The sequence below is a fragment of the Equus asinus genome, chromosome 8, assembly GCF_041296235.1.
Source record: "Equus asinus isolate D_3611 breed Donkey chromosome 8, EquAss-T2T_v2, whole genome shotgun sequence".
In the NCBI taxonomy this organism is placed as follows: domain Eukaryota; kingdom Metazoa; phylum Chordata; class Mammalia; order Perissodactyla; family Equidae; genus Equus; species Equus asinus.
Genome location: NC_091797.1, coordinates 44,209,859 through 44,230,789, shown reverse-complemented (window position 1 = coordinate 44,230,789; position 20,931 = coordinate 44,209,859). Strand labels below are relative to the sequence as shown.

The window sequence follows — 20,931 nt, the reverse complement described above, 5'->3', positions numbered from 1 at the left end:
AAAGCTTATCAGGAAGTTATCAAAGATGTAGACAAAGACTTATGTATAAAATACGCTCTTTATAATAGGCAAAAAACCCGAGATGTCTCACAATCTTGGGAATGTAGGCACCTGCAGTATATTATGTAGCTATTAACTATGTTTCTAATTATGCAAAAGCCTCATCAATTCTGTCAAAATGTAAATAGAGGGTTTCATTAGTTGGTGACATTATGAATGATTTCTACTTTGAAAAAATATTTTTCCTTAGTTTTTCGCTTTTCCATAACAATAAGAAGTTTAACCCTAAAAAAGGAATTGCAGGTTTCACGAATTGCTTTCAAGAAGGTAGCTTTGGCAGGAAGGCAACTTTGGGGCCCTGAAAATTGAATCACACACATGCATTCCCACCCTACCTTTAGTTTTTCAACCCATGTAAACAATAATAGAATAACAACTTCCAAGTCCCTACGATATGTTAAACACTTTACGTGCTGAATCTCATTTAGTCCTCCCAACACTTCTTCAAAGAAGGTATTATTAACTATGTTCCCATTTAGAGATAAAAGAACTGAGGCTCTGAGCTGTGAATTGACTAGCCCAAGGCCTTACATCTCATTTCAGCGTTTTATTGATGCTCTTCCTTATTCACTCTAGGCCCTTTTATTTAGTCCAGCTCATTAATGTATATCCTGATCTCAGAGGTGAAGACCACAAATACACAGACCTTTTACCTCTCTAGAAAACTCTTTTTTTCCCAAAGTGAGCACATCAGGGACCTGGGGGCAGGCTTTCCTGAGAGCACTTCCCCTTCCTTCTCCTGCTGGCCTTTAACTCTGGCCCCTGGGGCCACAACCAGCTTTCTCACTTGGTAGCAGTGGCTCATTGGTGTCTTTTCCTCCAAAATCAGAGGTCAGTATCTGGGATTACTCTTGGTCCCCTGAGAGAGCCATCAGCCAAGAGGGCATCTTCTCTCCCTCTGGCTCCTTCCTCCCTAATCCCAGGCTTTCTACTCTTCAAGCCTTTTAACTCTATTCAGCTCCCCTTTCTTGTCCTATCTCCTCCCACCTTTTCCTCTTTTTTCCCCCAGTTTATTCCTCTGGTCTCTGTCTCTACCTCCATTGCTTTATCTTTGTTATCATTGCTAAAAGCAAATACGAAATCACTGTGTTTGAAAGAAGAGTTTTTTCAGGGTGGTGGTTCCAAGATCTGTACATTTATATGCAACTATTAATGGATACTATGCCTCACAACTCCCTTTTCCTAAATCTCTTTGGGGATTTACGGGCCCATTTTGTTGTTTTGTACATGCTTAACCAAACTTAGGGTGGGGGTGGGGGATGCTGATGGCAGCAGGGACTGAAACTCTTTACTGGGGAGGAGACGGAGAGAAGGTTCCAGGTGCAAATGACTAGAGAACTCAAGATGGAAAGAGCTGTTGGGAGGACTGGGGAGACGATGTCTAGAGAACCCATAGTTATCTAGTATCCATTCATCTCCTAGGTTGAAGCTCCTGACGGACTTCAGGACACCAGTGCCCTGCTGCCCCAGAAAGGTTGAAGATGGCAGGTTTCCCAAACTCCTGCCTCATCACCCTCATTTTCCTCTGGCTGCCCACGCTGGATTCAGGTAGGTCTCCCCTCTCTGTCTCTCTCTCTTAGGGCTCCGAGGTTGAAATTTCTCAGTAAGTGTAAACAATCGCATTTGGTTCTCAGTGGCGACCTCCGCTGGGGTCCAGATGGACTCCTTCAGGCTGTTCTAGGAATAAGTGAAATAGTGGGAGAACTCTGCCCATTGGCGCGAGCCTGGTCTATGTCAGTCCTCAACTCCCTTCTCCACATCCTGTCTGACCCTCCCGGCTTTTCGGCAGCTCACTTCGATGTGATTGGACCTCCGGAGCCCATCTTGGCCATAGTTGGGGAAGATGCTGAGCTGCCCTGTCATCTCTCTCCAAATGTGAGTGCCGAGCACATGGAGCTGCGGTGGTTTCGGAAGAAAGTCTCGCCCGCAGTGTTCGTGCACCGGGAAGGGCGGGAGCAGGAGGGAGAGCAGATGGCTGAGTACCGGGGGAGAGCCACGCTGGTGAAGACCAACGTCACAGCGGGGCGCGTTGCTGTGAAGATACACGGGGTCAAGGCCTCTGATGATGGGGAGTACCGATGCTTTTTCAGGCAGGAAGATAGCTTTGAGGAGGCAATTGTGCAACTGAAGGTGGCTGGTGAGTAGACTAGTTTTGACTTTCTCTGGTGATTGCTGTGCGATACAATTTTTCCTATGGATATGTTACTTTGGAAACCATCAGATTCATCCCCCAAATCTCTTTTAGATTGGAAGTGGTTGGCAGGCCTAGAGTGGGAGATGAGTAGGAAGGAGGTTTGAGTTGAGAGTTGAGCAGCGAATTATCTTTCTTGTAGAAGTTTATTTCATTTATGTCCTTCCCCTACCTCTCAATTATAGGATAAGCATTTCCTCATGTTATTAGTTAGGTAAATATAAGCTGTAATGGCTTTATGCCATTCTTTTCTATTAGTGCACCATAATTTACTTGATCAAGTCTCAGAATTGAACACTTAAATTGTGTGTGTTTTTCACCATTACAGTAGGGCTGTGTTGAGCATCTCCACATACTTCAAGGCTGGTTTATGGATTAGTACCCAAGGACTGATTTCCTAAGATCATAGAACATGGCTGCTTGTTAACATCCTTGATCCACCTAGAAAAGGTTTTGTTTTTGTTTTTGTTTTTGCTCCAAGCCCAAATTCAGGGTGAAAGAATAAGGAAAATGATAAGCATTCAGGAGGAACGTATGCATGGAGGTCTGACTTTCCCACTTACTAGTGAATGCCGTCAAGCGAATCTCTTTCTGAGCCATGTTTCCTGCTGTAATACCGGAGCAGCATCTGTCAAACAAGATTTTGCAAGAATGAAATAAAATTAGACAATATATGAGAAAGTGTTTTGTCACTTCTAAAGACATTATATACTTGTAAGATATTATTACTGTACCTCAGACTCTCTAAAATATTTAATATACAAATATATTGCCTTTAGTGTATACATTCAAAAAAAGATAAAGTTTGAAAAATATTTGGGAGAAATCTGGGTCACTGCCTCACAACCCAGTGCCCCCTGTGACAGCATCATGCATAATTCATATTTCCTTTTTTAAGGAAGTATCTTAAACGTTGATTATAAAACCCTAGAGATTTGATAGCATAAAACTGTCATTATTACCTCTTATGAGTGATAGACATCTTTGAGAATCTGCTGAAAGTGGGAGCCCTTTTAATGAAAAGAATACACATTCTGACATACACACACAAACGTGGAATATGGATTTAAATCGATAGCTGTGGATACGTGTTTAAGGACTCTTCTCTGCAGATTGGTGTTTTTCTATACATTGTAAAACTGTAAGAAATTAGTTAGGCTAAACAGACAGGAAAAGCAGCTTTATGTTGATTTATGTTAAGACATAATTGTGTGAGGGAAGAAGAGGTTGAAATCATTTAAGAAAATTCCTGACTCAGTATCACAGATAGAGGAAATTTAAATTGTCAGCCATGATCTCAGTGCAAAGAACCTCCAACCCCCCTTCTCCTCAAGGATACGCCTTTTCTTTTCATATTTAAATACCCAATCTTAGTTCTCCTCCTCCCTAAAGCCTTCTTGTATTACTTCCAACCACAGAGGTCTCTCCCGTCTCTGGAGCTCCCAGCCTAGACCACTAATGCACTTCACAACCATTGGTCTTCCTGTTCCTGTTGACTGGACAAGCACCCCCATGTCTGCCCAGCAAACTCCTGCTCACATTTTGTACACTAAATCTCAATATGGCATTGCTCCATGATAAGGTGTATGAAATTCTTCTTATTAATATCTCAGTTTCCTTGTATAATGAAATATGGAGATGAGTTCCTCTCATTCCTAGTCCCCTCATGCTTCTCTTTCTCAAACTATGTGGCCCTATATTTATAAAATTCCCAGAAGGGTGTCCACTAAAAGAGTAAGGCCAGTTTCTCTCTCCATAGCTCTGGGCTCTGATCCTCATATCCATATGGAAGTTCAAGAAAGTGGAGAGATCTGGCTGCAGTGCACCTCAGTGGGATGGTACCCAGAGCCCCAGGTGCAATGGAGAACTCCCAAGGGAGAAAAGTTTCCATCCATGTCAGAGGCCAGGAATCCTGATGAAGAAGGCTTGTTCACTGTGACAGCTTCAGTGGTCATCAGGGACACCTCCATGAAGAATGTGTCCTGCTGTATCCAGAACCTCCTTCTTGGCCAGGAGAAGGAAGGAGAGATTTCCATAGCAGGTAGGTAAAACCAATGCTGGATTCCTATTTGATGCAGCTTCAGGGCCACATCACCTGGAGCACCTGGCCAGCCATGACCTCGTGGGAGAGTTGTCTACTTTCCCCACCTAAGCTCCTGTGCACTGACTTGAGGGACCAACTTCACTAGAAGAGTAAAGATACAAAAGGTGTAAACTCTATTTAGATCTCATAGAAATTCCAGATTTTCCATCTTAGGAGATATATCTTAGATAGAGAAGCATTGTCCCTGGGTGCCTTCCTGATCCAAAGCCATCTCTCCTTGAGTAAACAAGAAGACTAACTTAGTTCTCCTGTTTCTACCCTTGCCCTCCTCTCTCCTCTTCATCCCATGCTAGAGCTCTGTCTAAGTTTCCAGGGTCGTCAGGAAAGCAAATCTTCTCATTGTTCCCTAGACACTACCTCTGGTTCAGGTAGGAACATTTCCTTATTCTTTGGTCATTGAGTCCCCTTCTCTTGCACACAGAGGTGACATTTCCCCTTCCTTATTTACCTCCCTTATCCCCTTGGTTCCCATCCTGCATTGATAGTTAAGGAGGAATTTCCATAAGAAGATGAATTGGCCTACTATATTCTTTATTTCACAGGTTCTGTCCTAAAATGACTCTTATTCATGTTCATTCCTCTCTTTCTCTGCTCTCTCTACCTAAGATCAAAATTTTTCTGAAAAGCTTAGAGTGGCATTGGAGGGACTGTTTTTGCCATGAGTGGAATGGGAGCGGTCCAGATCATCCTCTCTTCTAACCCCCTTTTGAATCAGGAGAAGAGCTGGACTTGCTCAGAGTTTCTCAGCAAATGTTCTTCTTGGGGATTTTGTTTTAGTTCCCTTCTTCCCAAGACTGACTCCCTGGATGGTGGCTGTAGCTGTCATCTTGATGGTCCTAGCACTTCTCACAATTGGGTCCATATTTTTCACTTGGAGACTATACAAGGAAAGATCCAGACAGAGGAAGGATACATTCAGTTCTAAAGGTAAGTCATAGAATCCCAGGTTACTTGGCAGGAGTGCTTCCGAGTAGAGCTGGATCCAAGTCCTTTAGGACGACTGCCAATGGGAAGATATTTGATTCTAGAATTCTGAAACCAGAGGGGGTTATAAGGCTCCTGAGTTCACTGATAGCCAATGTGAAGAAGAACAGAAGTTTGGGGTGCGGGGGGAGTCAAAACCAATTCTGAGATATTAGCCATGATGTTTACTCACTTCTGACCCCCAGACTCTATCCTCACTTTTAACTCGGTTTCCCAGTAATGATTAAAGATATGATCTCAAGTCAGTGGAAACTTCCTGTATATTTCTTAGAAAAAAAAAGACGTAATCCTTGTTCTTCATTTATTGATAGTGTTTCAGTAATCAGGTAATCGTGACTTAAACAATTACTCCTTTGTGTGTTTCTCACACCATTTTGTCCCCTCCCTCATGCCCGCTTTAATAGGTCACTAAGGTATTTCTTTTTGTTTTCCAGAGAAACTCCTGGAAGAACTCAGTAAGTTCTACCTTTTTGTCATATTTCACCCACAAGGTTTTCTCTCTCCTTTTATAAAACCTATCAATGACTCTTTCTCTCTCTTTCATTCCAGAATGGAAAAAGGCTACATTGCATGCAGGTCAGTGGCTCTGAACTTCTCAAGGGCTCTGAGGCTCTAGCTCCTAGGGATACAAAGTCCTACAATACTTGAAAATAAAAACACTAACACATTTTAGTGATGAGCATAGAGAGAGGAAAGATGATGGAAAATGGCCTCAACATTTTCCTTGAGGTACATCGAGGGCTGTTGGAAGATGGCTAGAGACAAGCCCCCTCTGACAGGGTCCCATTAGGCACTGGGGACAGTCAGCACATACATCACCCTGTGGCTATGGATGGACGAGGGGAATAGAAACAGCTGAGCAGGCCAAACAGCTCTCCTCCTGATGAACCTGTCAACACCTAGAACAGTGCTCTATTTCTTTGGAGAAGAAGTTATGGTTCTTGTAACCTCTACCATTCACTGATACTCAGACTCGCTCTCTCTCTGTCTCTAGTTGATGTGACTCTGGATCCAGACACCGCCCACCCTCACCTCTTTCTGTATGAGGACTCAAAATCTGTCCGACTAGAAGATGCCCGTCAGAAACTGCCTGAGAAACCAGAGAGATTTGACTCCTGGCCTTGTGTATTGGGTCGTGAGGCCTTCACCTCAGGGAGACATTACTGGGAGGTGGAAGTGGGAGACAGGACTGACTGGGCAATTGGGGTGTGTAGGGAGAATGTGATGAAAAAAGGATTTGACCCCATGACTCCAGAGAATGGGTTCTGGGCTGTGGAGTTGTACGGAAATGGGTACTGGGCTCTCACCCCACTCCGGACCCCTCTCCCATTGGCAGGACCCCCTCGCCGGGTTGGGATTTTCCTGGACTATGAGTCAGGAGACATCTCCTTCTACAACATGACTGATGGATCCCATATCTATACTTTTCCCAACACCTCTTTCTCTGGTCCCCTCCGGCCCTTCTTCTGCCTGTGGTCCTGTGGTAAAAAGCCCCTGACCATCTGCCCAATCACTGATGGGCCTGAGGAAGTCCTAGTAGTTGCTAATGGCAAGGACCTTTCTAAGGAGATCCCACTGTCCCCCATGGGGGAGGACTCTGCCTCTGGGGATACAGACACCCTCCATTCTAAACTAATCCCTACCCAGACCAGCCAGGGGGCACCTTAAGGAATATGTCAATTTAACTGTTTTCCTTTGCTCAAACCCTCTCCTCCATCACCCCCTCAGGCTTCAGCTGCTGGCTTCCCGCAGCCGCTGTTTCTTCCTGTTGGGTAGGGATTAATTAGTCTTGGGAAGGTTGTATTGCTGCTGTAGAGAGTGTGGCATGTAGGACTTTCCTAATCTGTTTCTGTACCAATGTTCAGGAGGCAGGAAGGTGATTTAAACTGCTTCTAGTGTTCTCCTATCTCTTGAGGCCAAATCTTATAGCAATGGACTTGAAGCAAACTCAAAGAACAGCTCAGGGATGAAGATGGGGTTAGGGTGGCATGGAGTTGTCACAGAAACAGTTCTTGATGCCCAGAATAGGAGTATGTAAAGGAAGGGGTTTTAGGCAAGCAGAAAACCCAAAGAGTTCTGGAAAGGGAAGATCTGAGGCTGAAACCCCATAAAAGAACTTCGGGGACATCATGATGGAGGAAAGTGAGGTGAACCCAGGCCAGTGATGGATATCTGGCTTGCCCCTGGAGTTTTGGGGTCTGTATCTCAAATTTTCAAGGTCCTATCATACAGGGTAGAAGACATGGGCCCTACTTCTGTGGGATCTGAGCAGTTGGTAAGGGGGAGTAGAGAAGAGCTGAAAGAAGCAGGGCTAGGGGGTCAGACAGAGATGTGATCAAGGAGAGAATTTTAGACAAAATTCAAAGTTTGTGTGCTCAGCCATGCCTCAGGCCCTGTTTCCCTCTCTGCACCCTCCTGTTTCTCCCTTGCTTGGGGGTCATTCCAACCTCACTTTCTGGACTCCACAAGTTTCCAATTCTTTTCTTCCTTTTGATCTACAATCTCTCCATTTGAGAGGCATTTCCACGAATCATCCTTCAGGGATATCACCACTTTATCAGCCACCGTCTCAGCCTCATGCCCCCTCACTCCTCATCCCAATGTCCAGTTTAAATCCCTCAAATCCACCTTCAATTAGCTTCAACTGCCATCCATTTCCACACCATGCCACCATTCAGTCTCTCCCCACCCAACTTTCCTACATGCTGCTCTCCCCAGAGTTCCCTGAATGCTGTGTCATTGTGCTCAGTGCAGCTGAATGGATTGCACCTGTTTGTATTCACCTGTTTGTATTTGCATTTTCCTGTATACATGTGGCTTGTCTTGCCAATGGACTGCAAATTTATCCAGGCTCACGCCTTCCATTTCCCTTTGTATTTTTCCAGTTTCTAGGGTAGATGTCACCCATGGTCTTAACTTAATAAACAAGTCTGTCTGATTGCTGAAAGCTGCATCAGCACCTTCCTTTCTTTATCCCAACAAGTGAAACTGAAACAAAAACAGAGGAAAGAAATCTTCATGGGAATGCAGCTGGCCAAAGCAATGTGGTTCTATTTATCTAACACCCGTCCCCAGGCCTGATGACAGTGGGCTCACCAGGACAAGCAGGCACATGGGGCTGTTGTCCCACGAGGGTTCAGCTGCCTACAAAAAGGCTATAGTGCTACTGGCTACCTACCCTCAGCCTCTGTTTGGGTGGTGACTTCCCTTCTCCTACTGAAAAGGTGATTGACTCCTGGTGTAGTGAGTGAAGCAGCCTCTTCAAATTTTAACAGTACTTTTCTAGGAGGAGGAAATATTTGAGAAATTTTTGATGGTAATGCTTCCTAATTAAAAAAAAAAAAAAAAAAGCTTGGGTGATCTTTGGAAACCACTGTTCCACAGGGGAGGCCCTATGGATTCCTACTCGAAGGCCCTCGTAGTTCAGTGAGATGCCCCCTTTCCCTATGTTGCCCCAAGTGAGAATCAGGAACTGTCCCCCTCACAGAGGGTCTGATTTTAACGCAATTTGAACAGCTCTGCTGCCAAAAAGACAGAATGTGCGTCTCTAAAGGTCCACCAAATGGTGGGAAAATTACCTCTTTTTATGCCTCCTGCTGAGAAATCATCAAAATCAGACCTATTACTTATCAAACAACAAATTCCAAATTATGTTCACGCTATCATATTATTCCCATTATTACACCACATTATATTTCTCATAATTAAGTGAAAACCAGCTTTCCTAAATTTTCAGTCTACCTGCTACCCTCACAGAAGAGCATGACAAATTAAAGCCAAACATTCTCTCTTAGGTAGAAATTCTGAACACCACACAGGTCTAGCATCATCAAATTCACTATACTTTAAGCAAAATACGACAATGACAACAACACTTCATTACACACCTTTTGTCATCGTCAGCTCCCAGGCCCCACTGCCATTTAGGTTTTGGTTTTAGTATCTTTCTACTGACTTGGGGTTCAAGATCTACATAACAATGTCTACATAATCACATTTCCATGGTGTGTTACTAGATTATTTAAAAATAAATCTGCATACAGGTTTATAAATCAGGAGATTACAGAGGTTTTCATTTGGGAAGGGGTAGGGAAGAAAACGTAATGAGTGAGAAGCGACTGTCAACATTGACTCCAGCTGCCTCCTTTCAGAGATGAGGAAACTGAAACCAAGAGAAGTGAAGTGATTTGATTAAAGGTACATAGTTTGTGCCAGGACCTGAAAGCAAGTGTTCTTGCTATCTGTCCAAGACACCTTCCACTGAGCAAACCGCAGTTGAGTAGGAGGACAGATTAAGTCCATCTGGGGACTGGAGCTTCAGAAAACTGTTTAGAGAAATTACCAAGGTGGAACCCATCGGTTCAGGAGATTCTTAGGCATAAAGAGGGTCAGGAGAAGAAAAAAGAAACTAACCATGCCACCTTCTACTTGGACCAAAGGCCTGCACCCAGAGAACCAGACAGAAAGGGCTCCTTCCTCCATCATTTCATGGATTCCCAGCACCCAATGTCCTCCTTTCCTTCTCCCTTCCTCAAACACTGCTTACCCCACACTGCCCACCCCATGCCTCTTACTCTACACTGTACACCTGGGAGAAGAACATCATTTATTCCTGCTTTAAAAGTATTTATTTGCATTCAATTACACTTTTACAAAGTCAAAAAAAAATAAAGTCCAAATTTCTTTAAAAATACTTGAGAACTTCAGGAAGTTGCTTTGTTAGTTCTATGTATAATGTGTATCCTGAAATGCGTATGTGAAATCTCACCCAGAATAGATGGGGCTGCCACAGAAACTCCTCTCTGAGAGTAGAAAGAAAAACAGTCACGTGTTTTAATCAGCTCTGTGACTCCCCTCCCCATCCCTTTTCCGCATGATCTTCAAGGAAAATGGTCACCAGGTGCAGTACTGAGCTCGTGGTAGATTCTCAGGAAACATCTGTGTCCTTCCTTTTCTCCCCAGCTCTAGCCTCTTTTCATGAGGCACCCCTGAGGAAGAACTTATCTGATGAGCCTTGAGGCTCTCTTTCCAGTTGGTACCAACTACCATTGTCTGGAGAAAATTATCAGTCTTGGCAGTTCTAGCTTTATTTCTGAATCTTCTAAAAGAGAAGAAATGTCACCTTGCTAATGCTGTGCCAAAGTCTGAATCGCCTGAGGCAGAATCAGTCACACTGTGATTTTAGAAGCACCCGGAAAGGCCTCTCTCCCACCACCGCAAATAACTAACTGAAGTGCTTCCAAGGCCTGATTTTCCTTTTAAGCCAGAAACAAAAACCTTTCACCCCACAACTAAAGATCAGACTAAAAACGCAAATGCTACTGAAATAATAATAGCAGATTTCATTTCACCTCTCAAATGCTACCTCTGGTCATCACGTGTTTGGAAGTGCCTGCCTCTGTTTAACAGAGGTTCGGTGAGACAATTGAGCCAAGACATTCAGATTAAGAGAAAAATAACTGTACACCTTCTCTCTTCCCCAATCGATTGCAGCTCTCTCGTGCCATCTCTCTGTACATCCCAATTCATCTGTCCCTTCTGCCTCTAGACAGCACTACGTCTTCTCAAATCTCCCTCTTGGAATAGCCTCTGACAGACCAACTACATACACATTTGCTCCCACCTTTCATCTTACTATTGTAAAATGGAAATAACCTATTTTGCTGAATATACATGAAAATTTTTTTAAAAAAGTAAAAATGATCAAAAATCTTATCACTCACAACCAACACCAACATTTGGGTCTATCCTCACCTTTAAAAACAGAATTTATATCTGTATTTGTTTATTTCAATGGACTTAAACTAGTTCCTCTTTGGGGAGTGTTTCACACCAGTTAGAAACTCTTTGTGGTACAGATGTGGTAGCTGTGGTGAACATAACAAGAGATTTGAAAAGACTGTCTGAATTAATGGAAGAAAGAGTGATACATTTGTAGAAAATGAAAGGCAGAACTGGTCTCAGTTTGATGCCTCTTTTTGAGAGTAGGGTCCTTATTTTGATCCCATGTGGCAGAGACTGGTAGTTTTCACTCAAATCTGTTTTTTACCTTTTCCCATAACGTTAGCACTCAAATTTTAGCTGGACGTGTGGCCATCCAGAATGAAAACATTTCTCAACCTCCCTTGCATCTACATGACTACATTCTAGCAAGTGGAATGTGAAAGCAAGTGATCCGTGCAACTTCTGGGTTGCATCTTTAAAGGCAGACACTGGGCCTCCCTCCATGCATCCTCTTGCTTGGACTGTGGATGAGAGGGCCATCTTAGACAGGAGAATGGGGGCAACAACCTAGGATGGATGGTGGAACAGTGCGATGGAAGGAGCCTGGGTCCTGATGATTTCACAGAACACAGCCTCCTTACCAGCTTGATTTTCCATAAGAGAAAAATAAGTTTATTTCTTAATTCTTTATTTAATTCTTTATCTTTTAAATAATTCTTTATTTATTTCTTGTTCAAGCCACAGTTAGTTTGAAACTTTTTTACACAAAACTGAAGGTATATCCTAGCTAGTACATGCCCTAAATGGCTCTTGGTGCCTTTGTATGAGGCTGAGGATTCCAAGGCTAGACCATTTGAATGATTTTGTTTAAACTGGTATTTCTCATCAACTGAGATTCTTACAATGATTTGCCAAGTTTTCCTGTGTTCATAAAAGTACTTGACTTGGGACCAAGAGCCTCCCAAGGGAAGGTGAGACTTGAGAACTGAGCAACTCTAATTCATCCCAGAGAACTGGCTGACCACTGCAGAGAGCACTGAATATAGATGCCACACACACTTTCGAGCATTGCTACTCATGCTTGTCCTTGGCCAGCTTGTTAGAACCACAAATCTTGAGGCCCATCTAAGACCTCCTGAATCAGAAACTATGTTTTAACAACATCCCCAGGTGATTCATTTGCAGTTTGAAGTTTGACAACAGACTAGATGTCTGCTTCAAAATATTATGTATCTACTTGGGTCAGATCTCAGCTACGGTGCCAAGAATCCTTCAAGAGATGTGCCCTCAAATTTCAATCAATGTGCAAAATGCATTTTTGGGACAACTGAGTATGCATAATTACAGTAGCTAACAGTAACAAAGCATTTATATGCGAGTCCTGTTCCATGTGCTTTACATTTGGTAACTCATGTCATTTTTCATGCCTCTAGGAGCTAGGTAGAGTCCAATCCTGATGTTATAGACAAAGAGACTGAGGTGCAGAGAGATGTGATGGCTTCCAATACCTGTTGGTGAGCAGTAAAGCTGGCTGCCTGGCTCCAGGGTCCATGCTATTGATCACTACACTACAAAGATGTTGTCTAGGTAATGACCTTCAAACAATCCTCTGGGCTGGACAGATCCTTTGTTGGCTTACAGAGCAAGTATAACTTGGAACAAGTAAGAGAATTAACATAACGTCAAGCTAACGCCAAAGGTCTTGTACTGGACTCTACAAGAATTTGGCCTCAAGATCTTCTAAGAGAGTGAGGTCAGGGCAGCTGTGAGTTCCATTCAAATAGCCAAACAGCACTGGAAGATGACGAAGTGCCGGGACAATGGCTCTGGACACTTCAATAACCACTGAGAGACATTGTTATATTATTGTAGCTGTTGAGTTGAAGTTCTAGAGGATTAGTTTATTGTTATTTAGAGACTTTTAATGCTTTTGAGAACCTGACAAAGACTGCATTCTTTCTTCTGTCTACCATGATATTAACTCCCATCTATCTGCTCATGACTCCAGAAGCCATGTCTGTGGCCCCAACATGGCCTCTGCACTGGTCTTACATATCCCACCAACTCTTAAATGTCTCAACTTGGACCATTAATAAGCACCTCACATTTACCAGGCCTAAAGTACAACTTTGGATTCTCTTTGGTGAATTTACTTCTCACTTCATCTTCCCCATCTTGGTTAATGGGTCTAGTATTCACCCATTTTCTCAAGCCATAAAGCATAGATGTAAACCCATCAGCTCTGCCTTTAAACTACATCTTGGATGGGATCATGTCCCTCGTCCTTCACCACTAGCTCCCTGGTCTAAGTCATCAGCATTTCTTACCTGGATTTTTGAAATAGCATCTGCTTCTACTCTTACCTCTGTGGCCAGCTATCCATACAATGATCAGAGTATTGTTTTTAAAGACAAACCAGATTATATCACTAAAATCCTCCAATGGCTTCCCGGTGCAGTTAGGATAAAACTCAGGCCCTATGTATACCACTTGGCCTTTGTCCGCTTCTGCATCTAAGCTCTTTCCACTCCCTACTTACTCTCCTACAGACACAGAGGGCTTTTGTTGCTCCTTCATTCTCACCTCAAGTCCTTTGCCCTCGCTGTGTCTTCTGCCTGTCCCCTGGATATCCGTATGTCTCATCCCTCATTTTATTTGAGTTTCTACTCAAATGCCTTCCCTCACTACCCTCTGTAAAATAGCACTGCACTCACCCCTGTTCCACTACTTTCTGATCCTTCACTGCTCTATTTTTCTTCAAAGCACTTACCACTACTTGAAACTACAAGCTTATTTGTCTTCTTTATTGTCTGTCTTCTTCATAGAGGTAGGCGCCCGTGAGAGCAGGGATTTTGTTTTGTTGCAAACAAAGACAAGTCCTTGCTACATAATGGTTGTTCAGTTAATATCAGTTGAGAGATTAAGTTATAAGTATGCTCCAAGCTCAAGAAAGTTTGGGACTGACTTGGAGGTCAGGACAGCTATGGTCAACCTACCACAGAGATATGGGTGTGAGTGTTTTCTAGACACACGTGGGGATAGACCAAACCACACCTAGAAGTTGGGCCTTTACTGTCTCAGCTTCTTTGAAAGTAGGTCAGATCGCCAGATTTAGCAAATAAAATATGTCCATATGGGACATACTTTTTTTTTTTTTTTGAGGAAGATTAGTCCTGAGCTAACATCCGTGCCAATCTTCCTCTACTTTATATGTGGGACGCCTGCCACAGCATGGCTTGCCAAGCAGTGCCATGTCCATACCCGGGATCTGAACTGGCGAACCCCAGGCCACTGAAGCAGAACGTGTGCACTTAACTGCTGCACCACCGGGCCAGACCCTGGGACATACTTTATAATAATAAATCATTCATTCTTTGTCTGAAATTCTAATTTAACTGGGGGTCCTGTATTTTACCTGGCCTGGGTCCTTTCATCCTCTGGCCAAGGTAAATACCATATGTTCACCAGAAAAGAGCCCACCTTATGAACATTCACTCCCTTTCTCTTCTAAACCAAACTCATGTTTTAACCACAATATGTCCTTATTCAAATAAATATGTCCATTTTCATGTAGCTCGAACTCCTCATGATCTCTCTCTCTCATTACTGTTTGGTACATTCATTCATGGACCATCAACTTCATGAATGAAGAGATGAAATAAAAGTACTGTACTTTTTTGTCAATGACCTTATGAAGCTTTCATTTCTTCTTCCTCTGGGGATTTTCACTTTCTCTGTCCTTTAAATTATCTAGATTCATTTTTTGTTTCATCCCATGATGACAGTGGCTGTTGCTAGACTTCTGAAACCCAGAAATGTTACTTGAATCCTTGAGATGATACATATTTGTCTTCACAAAATGCTTACATACAACCTCCTCCCATACCACTCCAATAATCAGATTTTAATATTCTATATATTCTATTTCCACTTTATATCCCAGAAAGGCTGGGTTCCAGCATTTCAGGCACCTGGGAACACCTCCTTTGGTTATAGTCATCTCTGGCTATCTCCAAAGATTCCCATTCAGACATCCCAGTGCAGGTGGGCACACACACACTCGGCATGCATACGCTTAAAACATCCAGTGCAAACTGTGCTTTGGACAGCTTCTTTCCATGTTTTACAAATATTTTGGTACATAGGCCTGAGCACTTTTTTGAATGTGGCTACACCTCATCCTTAAAAGGAAGATTCAGCCTTTCTCTAAAGCTAAACCCTAAAACAAGGATCTCAAACCCGGGTACACATTAGAACCACCTCGGGGTAGAGGGGAACTGTTAACAAATACAATTCCCAGGTGGAACTCTCCGATATTCTAATTCAATTGGTCTGGGGTAAGGAAGATGTTGGTATATTTAAAAACCTCCGTAGGGAAGAACCACTGCCCTAGTAGAGTATGAGAGGCATTATCTATATGCTTTCACATTCCACCTCCCACTAATGTCAGAGCAGTTTCTCTGTTAAGAATTACAGGGTTATTGCACTTTAAGCCAGTGGTTCTCAAACTTGAGCATGTCTCAATCACACCAAGCACTTGTTAAACACAGATTGCTGGGCTCTATCCTCAGGATGTCTGATTCAATAGGTCTGAGCGGGCCTGAGGATTTCCATCTAACTGGTTCCCTGGGGACGGGGATTTGCTGCTTAATTTAAGAGATTAAGCATTTTATTTCATCAAGCGAACTCAGATGAAACTGGAAAGTGCCTAAATTAGCAGTTTCTGAGGTCAACAGAGGCAAAATAACTTATCTAAAATCCTCCAGGCAGTTAATTAACTAGTTCTAGTTCTGTTTGAAACTTGAACTGTCCCGTTCCCTGGCTTCCAGTCAGTGACATTCCACCACAGACTCCCGACGGCTAATGCTTGCTAACAAAACCGGAAGTAGGTGACGTCTGACCTTCAAGAATGTTTAGAAAAGTAGGTGCAGCAGAGGGCGGGTATCAAGAGCCCTCTCTACCGGTTTTAGTAGATACAGAAACTACTCACCCTTTTTCGCTTTTTAAACTATTTATTGCAGTATAACACCCATACAGAAAAGTCCACAAATCCCCAGTGTACAGCTAGATAAACTCAGAACAAGAAGCAAGACACCCCCCCAGCCCCATTACACCTGTCCCAAGGGGTAACCACGAGTGGGGAGATTTACAAGAGAAAGGAAAGGAGGGGAGGAGTTAGCCAGCACTAAGCTGGAATAGCCTAAAACCTCCTGAGATAAACTGTAAATTCAAGCAAGGCAAATCTAGCAGCAGGGGTGCCATTACTTTAGAGAGGACAGAAAATGCCCTGAGATGGCCCGCGCGCGCCCCGCCGCCCGCCAGCCGTCCTTCGGAGCAGCCTGGAATCGAATCCGAGTTCACGCAGAAGACGCTCCTCTGCGGCCCCGGCAACCCCAGCGTTATTCCGCTCTTCCACCCAGCGTCGGCGTCCGGGGAGGTTAGTTAAGTGAGGGTTTCGCTTTTTAACTGAAGAATTCCCACATCTTGAAAGGTGACTAGTGTTAGCTAGACACAGAAACCAATTCTGAGCAGGTAGAGCGGACAGATAGTCAGGATGGCCGAGCGGTCTAAGGCGCTGCGTTCAGGTCGCAGTCTCCCCTGGAGGCGTGGGTTCGAATCCCACTCCTGACAGCAATGCTTTTAACAATTAACTATCGTACCACCTACCTCTTCCCATATTCCCACCCTGGAGTGATGAATTTTTTTAAATAAATTATCCGAGCTCTAGAATGAAAGCACTCTGTACCCAAAAGACAGTTTAAGATCTAGTCATTTTAATCTCACCTCCTTTCTCAGTCTCTATCTAGTTTGTCCCTCTCCTTCATATTCAAGGAGTTGAACGAAAGTTACTCGTCAATTATCACACTGATACTGTGTGATAACCTGATGTCCGCAGGGTCCCTCTTTTATTTATTTGTAGATTCCTTTTTAATTCCCTTTCCTCAATCTCATTTCCCATCTCCAATCTCCATAAGATGAAATCACTGAAAAGCTCATTCTTTACTTTCTATACGTTTTTGTAGAACATGTATTTTTGGTTTCAGTGCATGAGTTTTAATTTAGATAAATGACACCGTGTCATATATCTTATCCTATTTTACTTTAGTCTTTTCGAACCACATTTTTGAGATTTATCTGTGTTGCTGTGTGCATATCTAGACCAACTGCTTTTGTCTGCAGTGTGTCCACCTACTCAGCCAGAGATGACTCCCAGATTGAGTCCAACACTTTGCCATCACAATGAACATCTTCCTACATATTCCGTTATGAATCTGTGTAAGATTTTCCTTGAGATACAGCAGGAGCAAATTGCAGGTCATGAGAGTCTGACAGTTTTGTGGTTCAGAACAGAATCCAGGACCGAGGGAGGGTGATTTAGACACACAGAAGTTCATCTTTAGTGACATTTCCAGAAATATTCCTCAAATTCAAGTTTCCTGATGTCCAGCCTGCTTATCTTGATCATTAATAGCTAGAGTTACAAATATTAACATACATTTCTATTTTGAACTCAAAACTTGGATAGTGAGTATTATTCTTACATAATTTATTGCAAAGCCCCAATTAAACAAAACCTCAGGTGACTGGAATTTTCTCCTCACCATTCCTTTTTAAAAAAGAAATCCAATCTAATTCCAGGTCACAAAGGCAGAAAATAGGGTAAATCTGTTTTATGATCATTGATATTTAGAATTGTTCTTCCTTCACTCTCTCCCCCAAATTCCTCAAAACTCACAGAAAGATTCATACATACTGAAACAAAAGCGAATTGGTATGTATTAGAAAGACTGTCATCAACAAGGTTAAAAAAGAACAAACAAGTGGAAATTCCCCTATTGCCTAGATGGTCACACATTCAGTCCATTTCTGCCCATTTAGAGTCCCCACTTGGGCTCTGGCAACAGCTGAGAAAGGAAGAAATGGCAAATAGTACATCCCCTAGGATAATAGGGAGAAGCACTTAAAGGTACCTGATGGGCCAATAGTTGGTCCAATGGTATTCAGGCTGCCTAGGCTCTGCCACTTATGAGCTGTATGACCTTCTAGGCAAGTGACTTTGTATCCCTGTGCTTTGGTGCTCTCTTTAAAATGGAGGAAATAATTGAACCTTACCTCTTAAGTATGCTGTGAGGATTGCATGACTTGGTATATGTAAAGTGCTTGGCAAATAATAAACTCCTGATAAATGCCTGGCAAAAATAAATGCCTCATAAATTGTATTTTTTGTTAAACTGAGCACCCACTGTTTGCAGGGCCTGTGCTGGACTCTGGAGATCCAGCAGTGAACAGGACTGGTACAGCCCCTCTCCTGAGGAGTAGACAGGCTGGAGCAGAAAAAGATATGAAGCAAGTAGATGAGTGTTGCTATCCAGGATGAAATGGGAAATACAGTCCCTTTTGCTCCATGTCCTCATAGGAAAATAGCAGCAGCCTAGCTATAGGCCCTATTTAATCCACAACCTGTAAATTCAAATGCCATCCACACTGCTTTGGTAATACACTATCTTTTTAAAAGAAAGCATGAGACACTTGATAGTTATTAATTGTCAAGTCAAGTCCATCTGTGGTCTTCATGAGGCCACAAATGATGAGGATGCCTAAGGGCCTATGGGTCATCTCTAGACTAAGAAAAGTTTCAAGATCTGCATACCCCCTCCCCTCATTGCTTCCATTTACCTAAACTGGGTATCCTCTTTCTCACCTCTAGGCACACACCATTCCCTTTGCCTGGAGTACCTCTTCCTCTTCTTCTCCCTGGCCCACTCTCCTGCCTCGATAAGTTCTACATCTCCTTCATGCTCGTTTTAGGTGTTACTTCTTTCATAAAGTCTCTCCCCACCTCCTTCTACCTCTACCCAGTCTGGGTTAATTATTGAAGTGTGGCCAGCAGTACCCTCCACTACCAGTGGATTACATCCCACTGTACTGAGATTGCCGTTGAATTGTTTGCCTCACCCTCCCACCAGCCTCTTTAGGGCAGAACTCACGAGCCATGTGTGATTAGCATGGTACCTGCCACATAATAGGCCTTGGGCAAATAGGCACTGAGTGGTTAAACAAGCATTTGATTGCAAACCATTTCCACCTGTACACATAAATCACTTTGATGATTGATGTATAGAGAGTTAGGAAGAATTTTTAGCTTTGGGGAGAGATGGTTAGATTCCTCACTTGGAGTATTCCATAGCTTCAGTAGCCAGTATCACTACCTCGGTGTTACGGCTCATGCAATCTATTGAGCGCCACTTGGCTGAAAGCATCCTTGTAAAGGTGTTCCTAGAGCCTGATTGAGCAGGAAGGTGACAGTTAAGGCAGATTTCATTACAGGATGAATAGTGGTCTAGCGTTGACCCAGCTGGCCTACCATTTGAGGAAGGTCTGTACTCTGGGACTGGAAAAAAGGCTTTTGTGAAAAGAAGATAAGAGAATGTAGTGAAAGAGTGGATCTGCCTTTCCATTGCTGTTGTTGAACAGACATTCCATCAGCAATGTCTGACACCCAGAGAGAAAGGTGGGGAATTAAGATGCAGAGTGAGTAGAGAAAGTCTCCATAAAAGTAGAGTTGTTTCCTGAACGAGGCCTCAAAGTATTGGGACATTGTGTTTCCACAAATAGGAGAGGAGATCATATTTCAAGCCTTGACCATCTACCTAAAGTAATGTGCTCTGAAGGCGAGAGCCAGGCTGGTGGAACTTTCTGTGCCATGTGATGGGGTGCTTGGTATTGGGAGATGAGTAAGAGGGCCGGTAACAGTAACAGCAAATTTCTGTTTCTTTGGTCGTGAGTTTCTATGTAAAGAAGCCCAGCTATGAATAAAACTCCGGACTTTTTTCATACTTCCCAGTTTTGCCTCCTCCTTGTTGGAGAGTTTGGGAGAACGCACCTCAGCCCTTCCTGCACTTCTTCAAGTCAGCCTGGATGCTGCCTGCTTCAAGTCTGCGCGATCTAGTGGGCTATCCACTTTGATACACAATAAAATGAACACTTCCCCCACACTTTCTTTTCTGAAATCACGGTTACAAATATTTGTTTTCTTTTTGATTTTCCTCCAAAAACCTCTGAGCACAAGGCCACCCTTTTAAATAGATAATTACAACTTGTGTTATACGGTTAGATTTTAGTGGCTGCTATGAACTGAGATGCTGCAGCCTTCTGAACAATACATTTATCAATCATTACAGAGGTTGACTTTTCTGAAAATATAGGCTGCAGATAGAGAGGGCATCGGTTTGGGATTTCCCCAGGTAAGAGAATAGAGTGACCAGAGATTATGATGTTGCTTGGAGTTTAAATTTGGTGACTTTCCCTTCTGTTTTCCCTGGTTCCTGTCATACTTGCTGAGAAAATATTATCTGTGGAATAAAAATCTAAGAACACCAAGAAAGGTAGAAATTCTTTCTTCCAAAAGAAAACGAAATTCGTCTTTGTCTGTTTTTTCGTAAACAAGAAGAGTGTCCACCCACACACCAACATAAAAGACTTCCGTGAAAATCCATAGGGAAAATTAACCATTAAGGCTACATTTCGATCAACCATGACCTTTATCAATGGCAGGAAAACCACAAAGAGGCCCCGCTGGGATTCGAACCCAGGATCTCCTGTTTACTAGACAGGCGCTTTAACCAGCTAAGCCACGGAGCCAACACGTCTGCTACTGCCGAGATCAACAAGGAAAAGGAATGGTGTTTGCTTTTGTTCTGTGCATTTATCTTCCGGCCTTTGCGTGGCAGGAGTAGCTCAGATGCTTTCCCAGACCCCAAAGATGAACCTCCGCTTCGCCCCACAAACACCTAAGGAACGGCGCAACTATAGGAAAACTGAGTTCCCTTCGCGCGGGGTTGGGGCGAGGAAAACGCAGGCACGAGCC

At 43.2% G+C, this 20,931-nt stretch overlaps 1 protein-coding gene and 2 non-coding genes across 3 annotated transcripts; 2 read left to right on the top strand and 1 right to left on the bottom strand.

Annotated features, from left to right (window-relative positions):
* The first annotated feature begins 1,541 nt into the window (after nucleotides 1-1,541).
* On the top strand, nucleotides 1,542-7,007 carry BTN1A1 (butyrophilin subfamily 1 member A1). The gene is made up of 7 exons (XM_014851634.3): nucleotides 1,542-1,608; nucleotides 1,850-2,197; nucleotides 4,011-4,292; nucleotides 5,133-5,282; nucleotides 5,774-5,794; nucleotides 5,889-5,915; nucleotides 6,334-7,007. Exons 1-7 carry the CDS (start codon nucleotides 1,542-1,544, stop codon nucleotides 7,005-7,007), a joined length of 1,569 nt encoding a protein of 522 aa, XP_014707120.1.
* Nucleotides 7,008-16,611: 9,604 nt separating this feature from the next.
* TRNAL-CAG (transfer RNA leucine (anticodon CAG)) lies at nucleotides 16,612-16,694 on the top strand. The gene has a single exon. It is a non-coding gene; the product is annotated as a tRNA-Leu (tRNA).
* A 3,937-nt stretch (nucleotides 16,695-20,631) lies between these two features.
* On the bottom strand, nucleotides 20,632-20,705 carry TRNAT-AGU (transfer RNA threonine (anticodon AGU)). Its single transcript has one exon. It is a non-coding gene; the product is annotated as a tRNA-Thr (tRNA).
* Between the last annotated feature and the right edge of the window lie 226 nt (nucleotides 20,706-20,931).

What these genes read in the sequence shown, in the direction of transcription:
- BTN1A1 (XM_014851634.3), top strand. Translation starts at nt 1,542, where the DNA reads ATGGCAGGTTTCCCAAACTCCTGCCTCATCACCCTCATTTTCCTCTGG. An exon ending in TGTGCAACTGAAGGTGGCTG is followed by an intron (nt 2,198 to 4,010) that starts GTGAGTAGACTA and finishes CTCTCTCCATAG; the next exon opens with CTCTGGGCTCTGATCCTCAT. An exon ending in GGATACATTCAGTTCTAAAG is followed by an intron (nt 5,283 to 5,773) that starts GTAAGTCATAGA and finishes TTTGTTTTCCAG; the next exon opens with AGAAACTCCTGGAAGAACTC.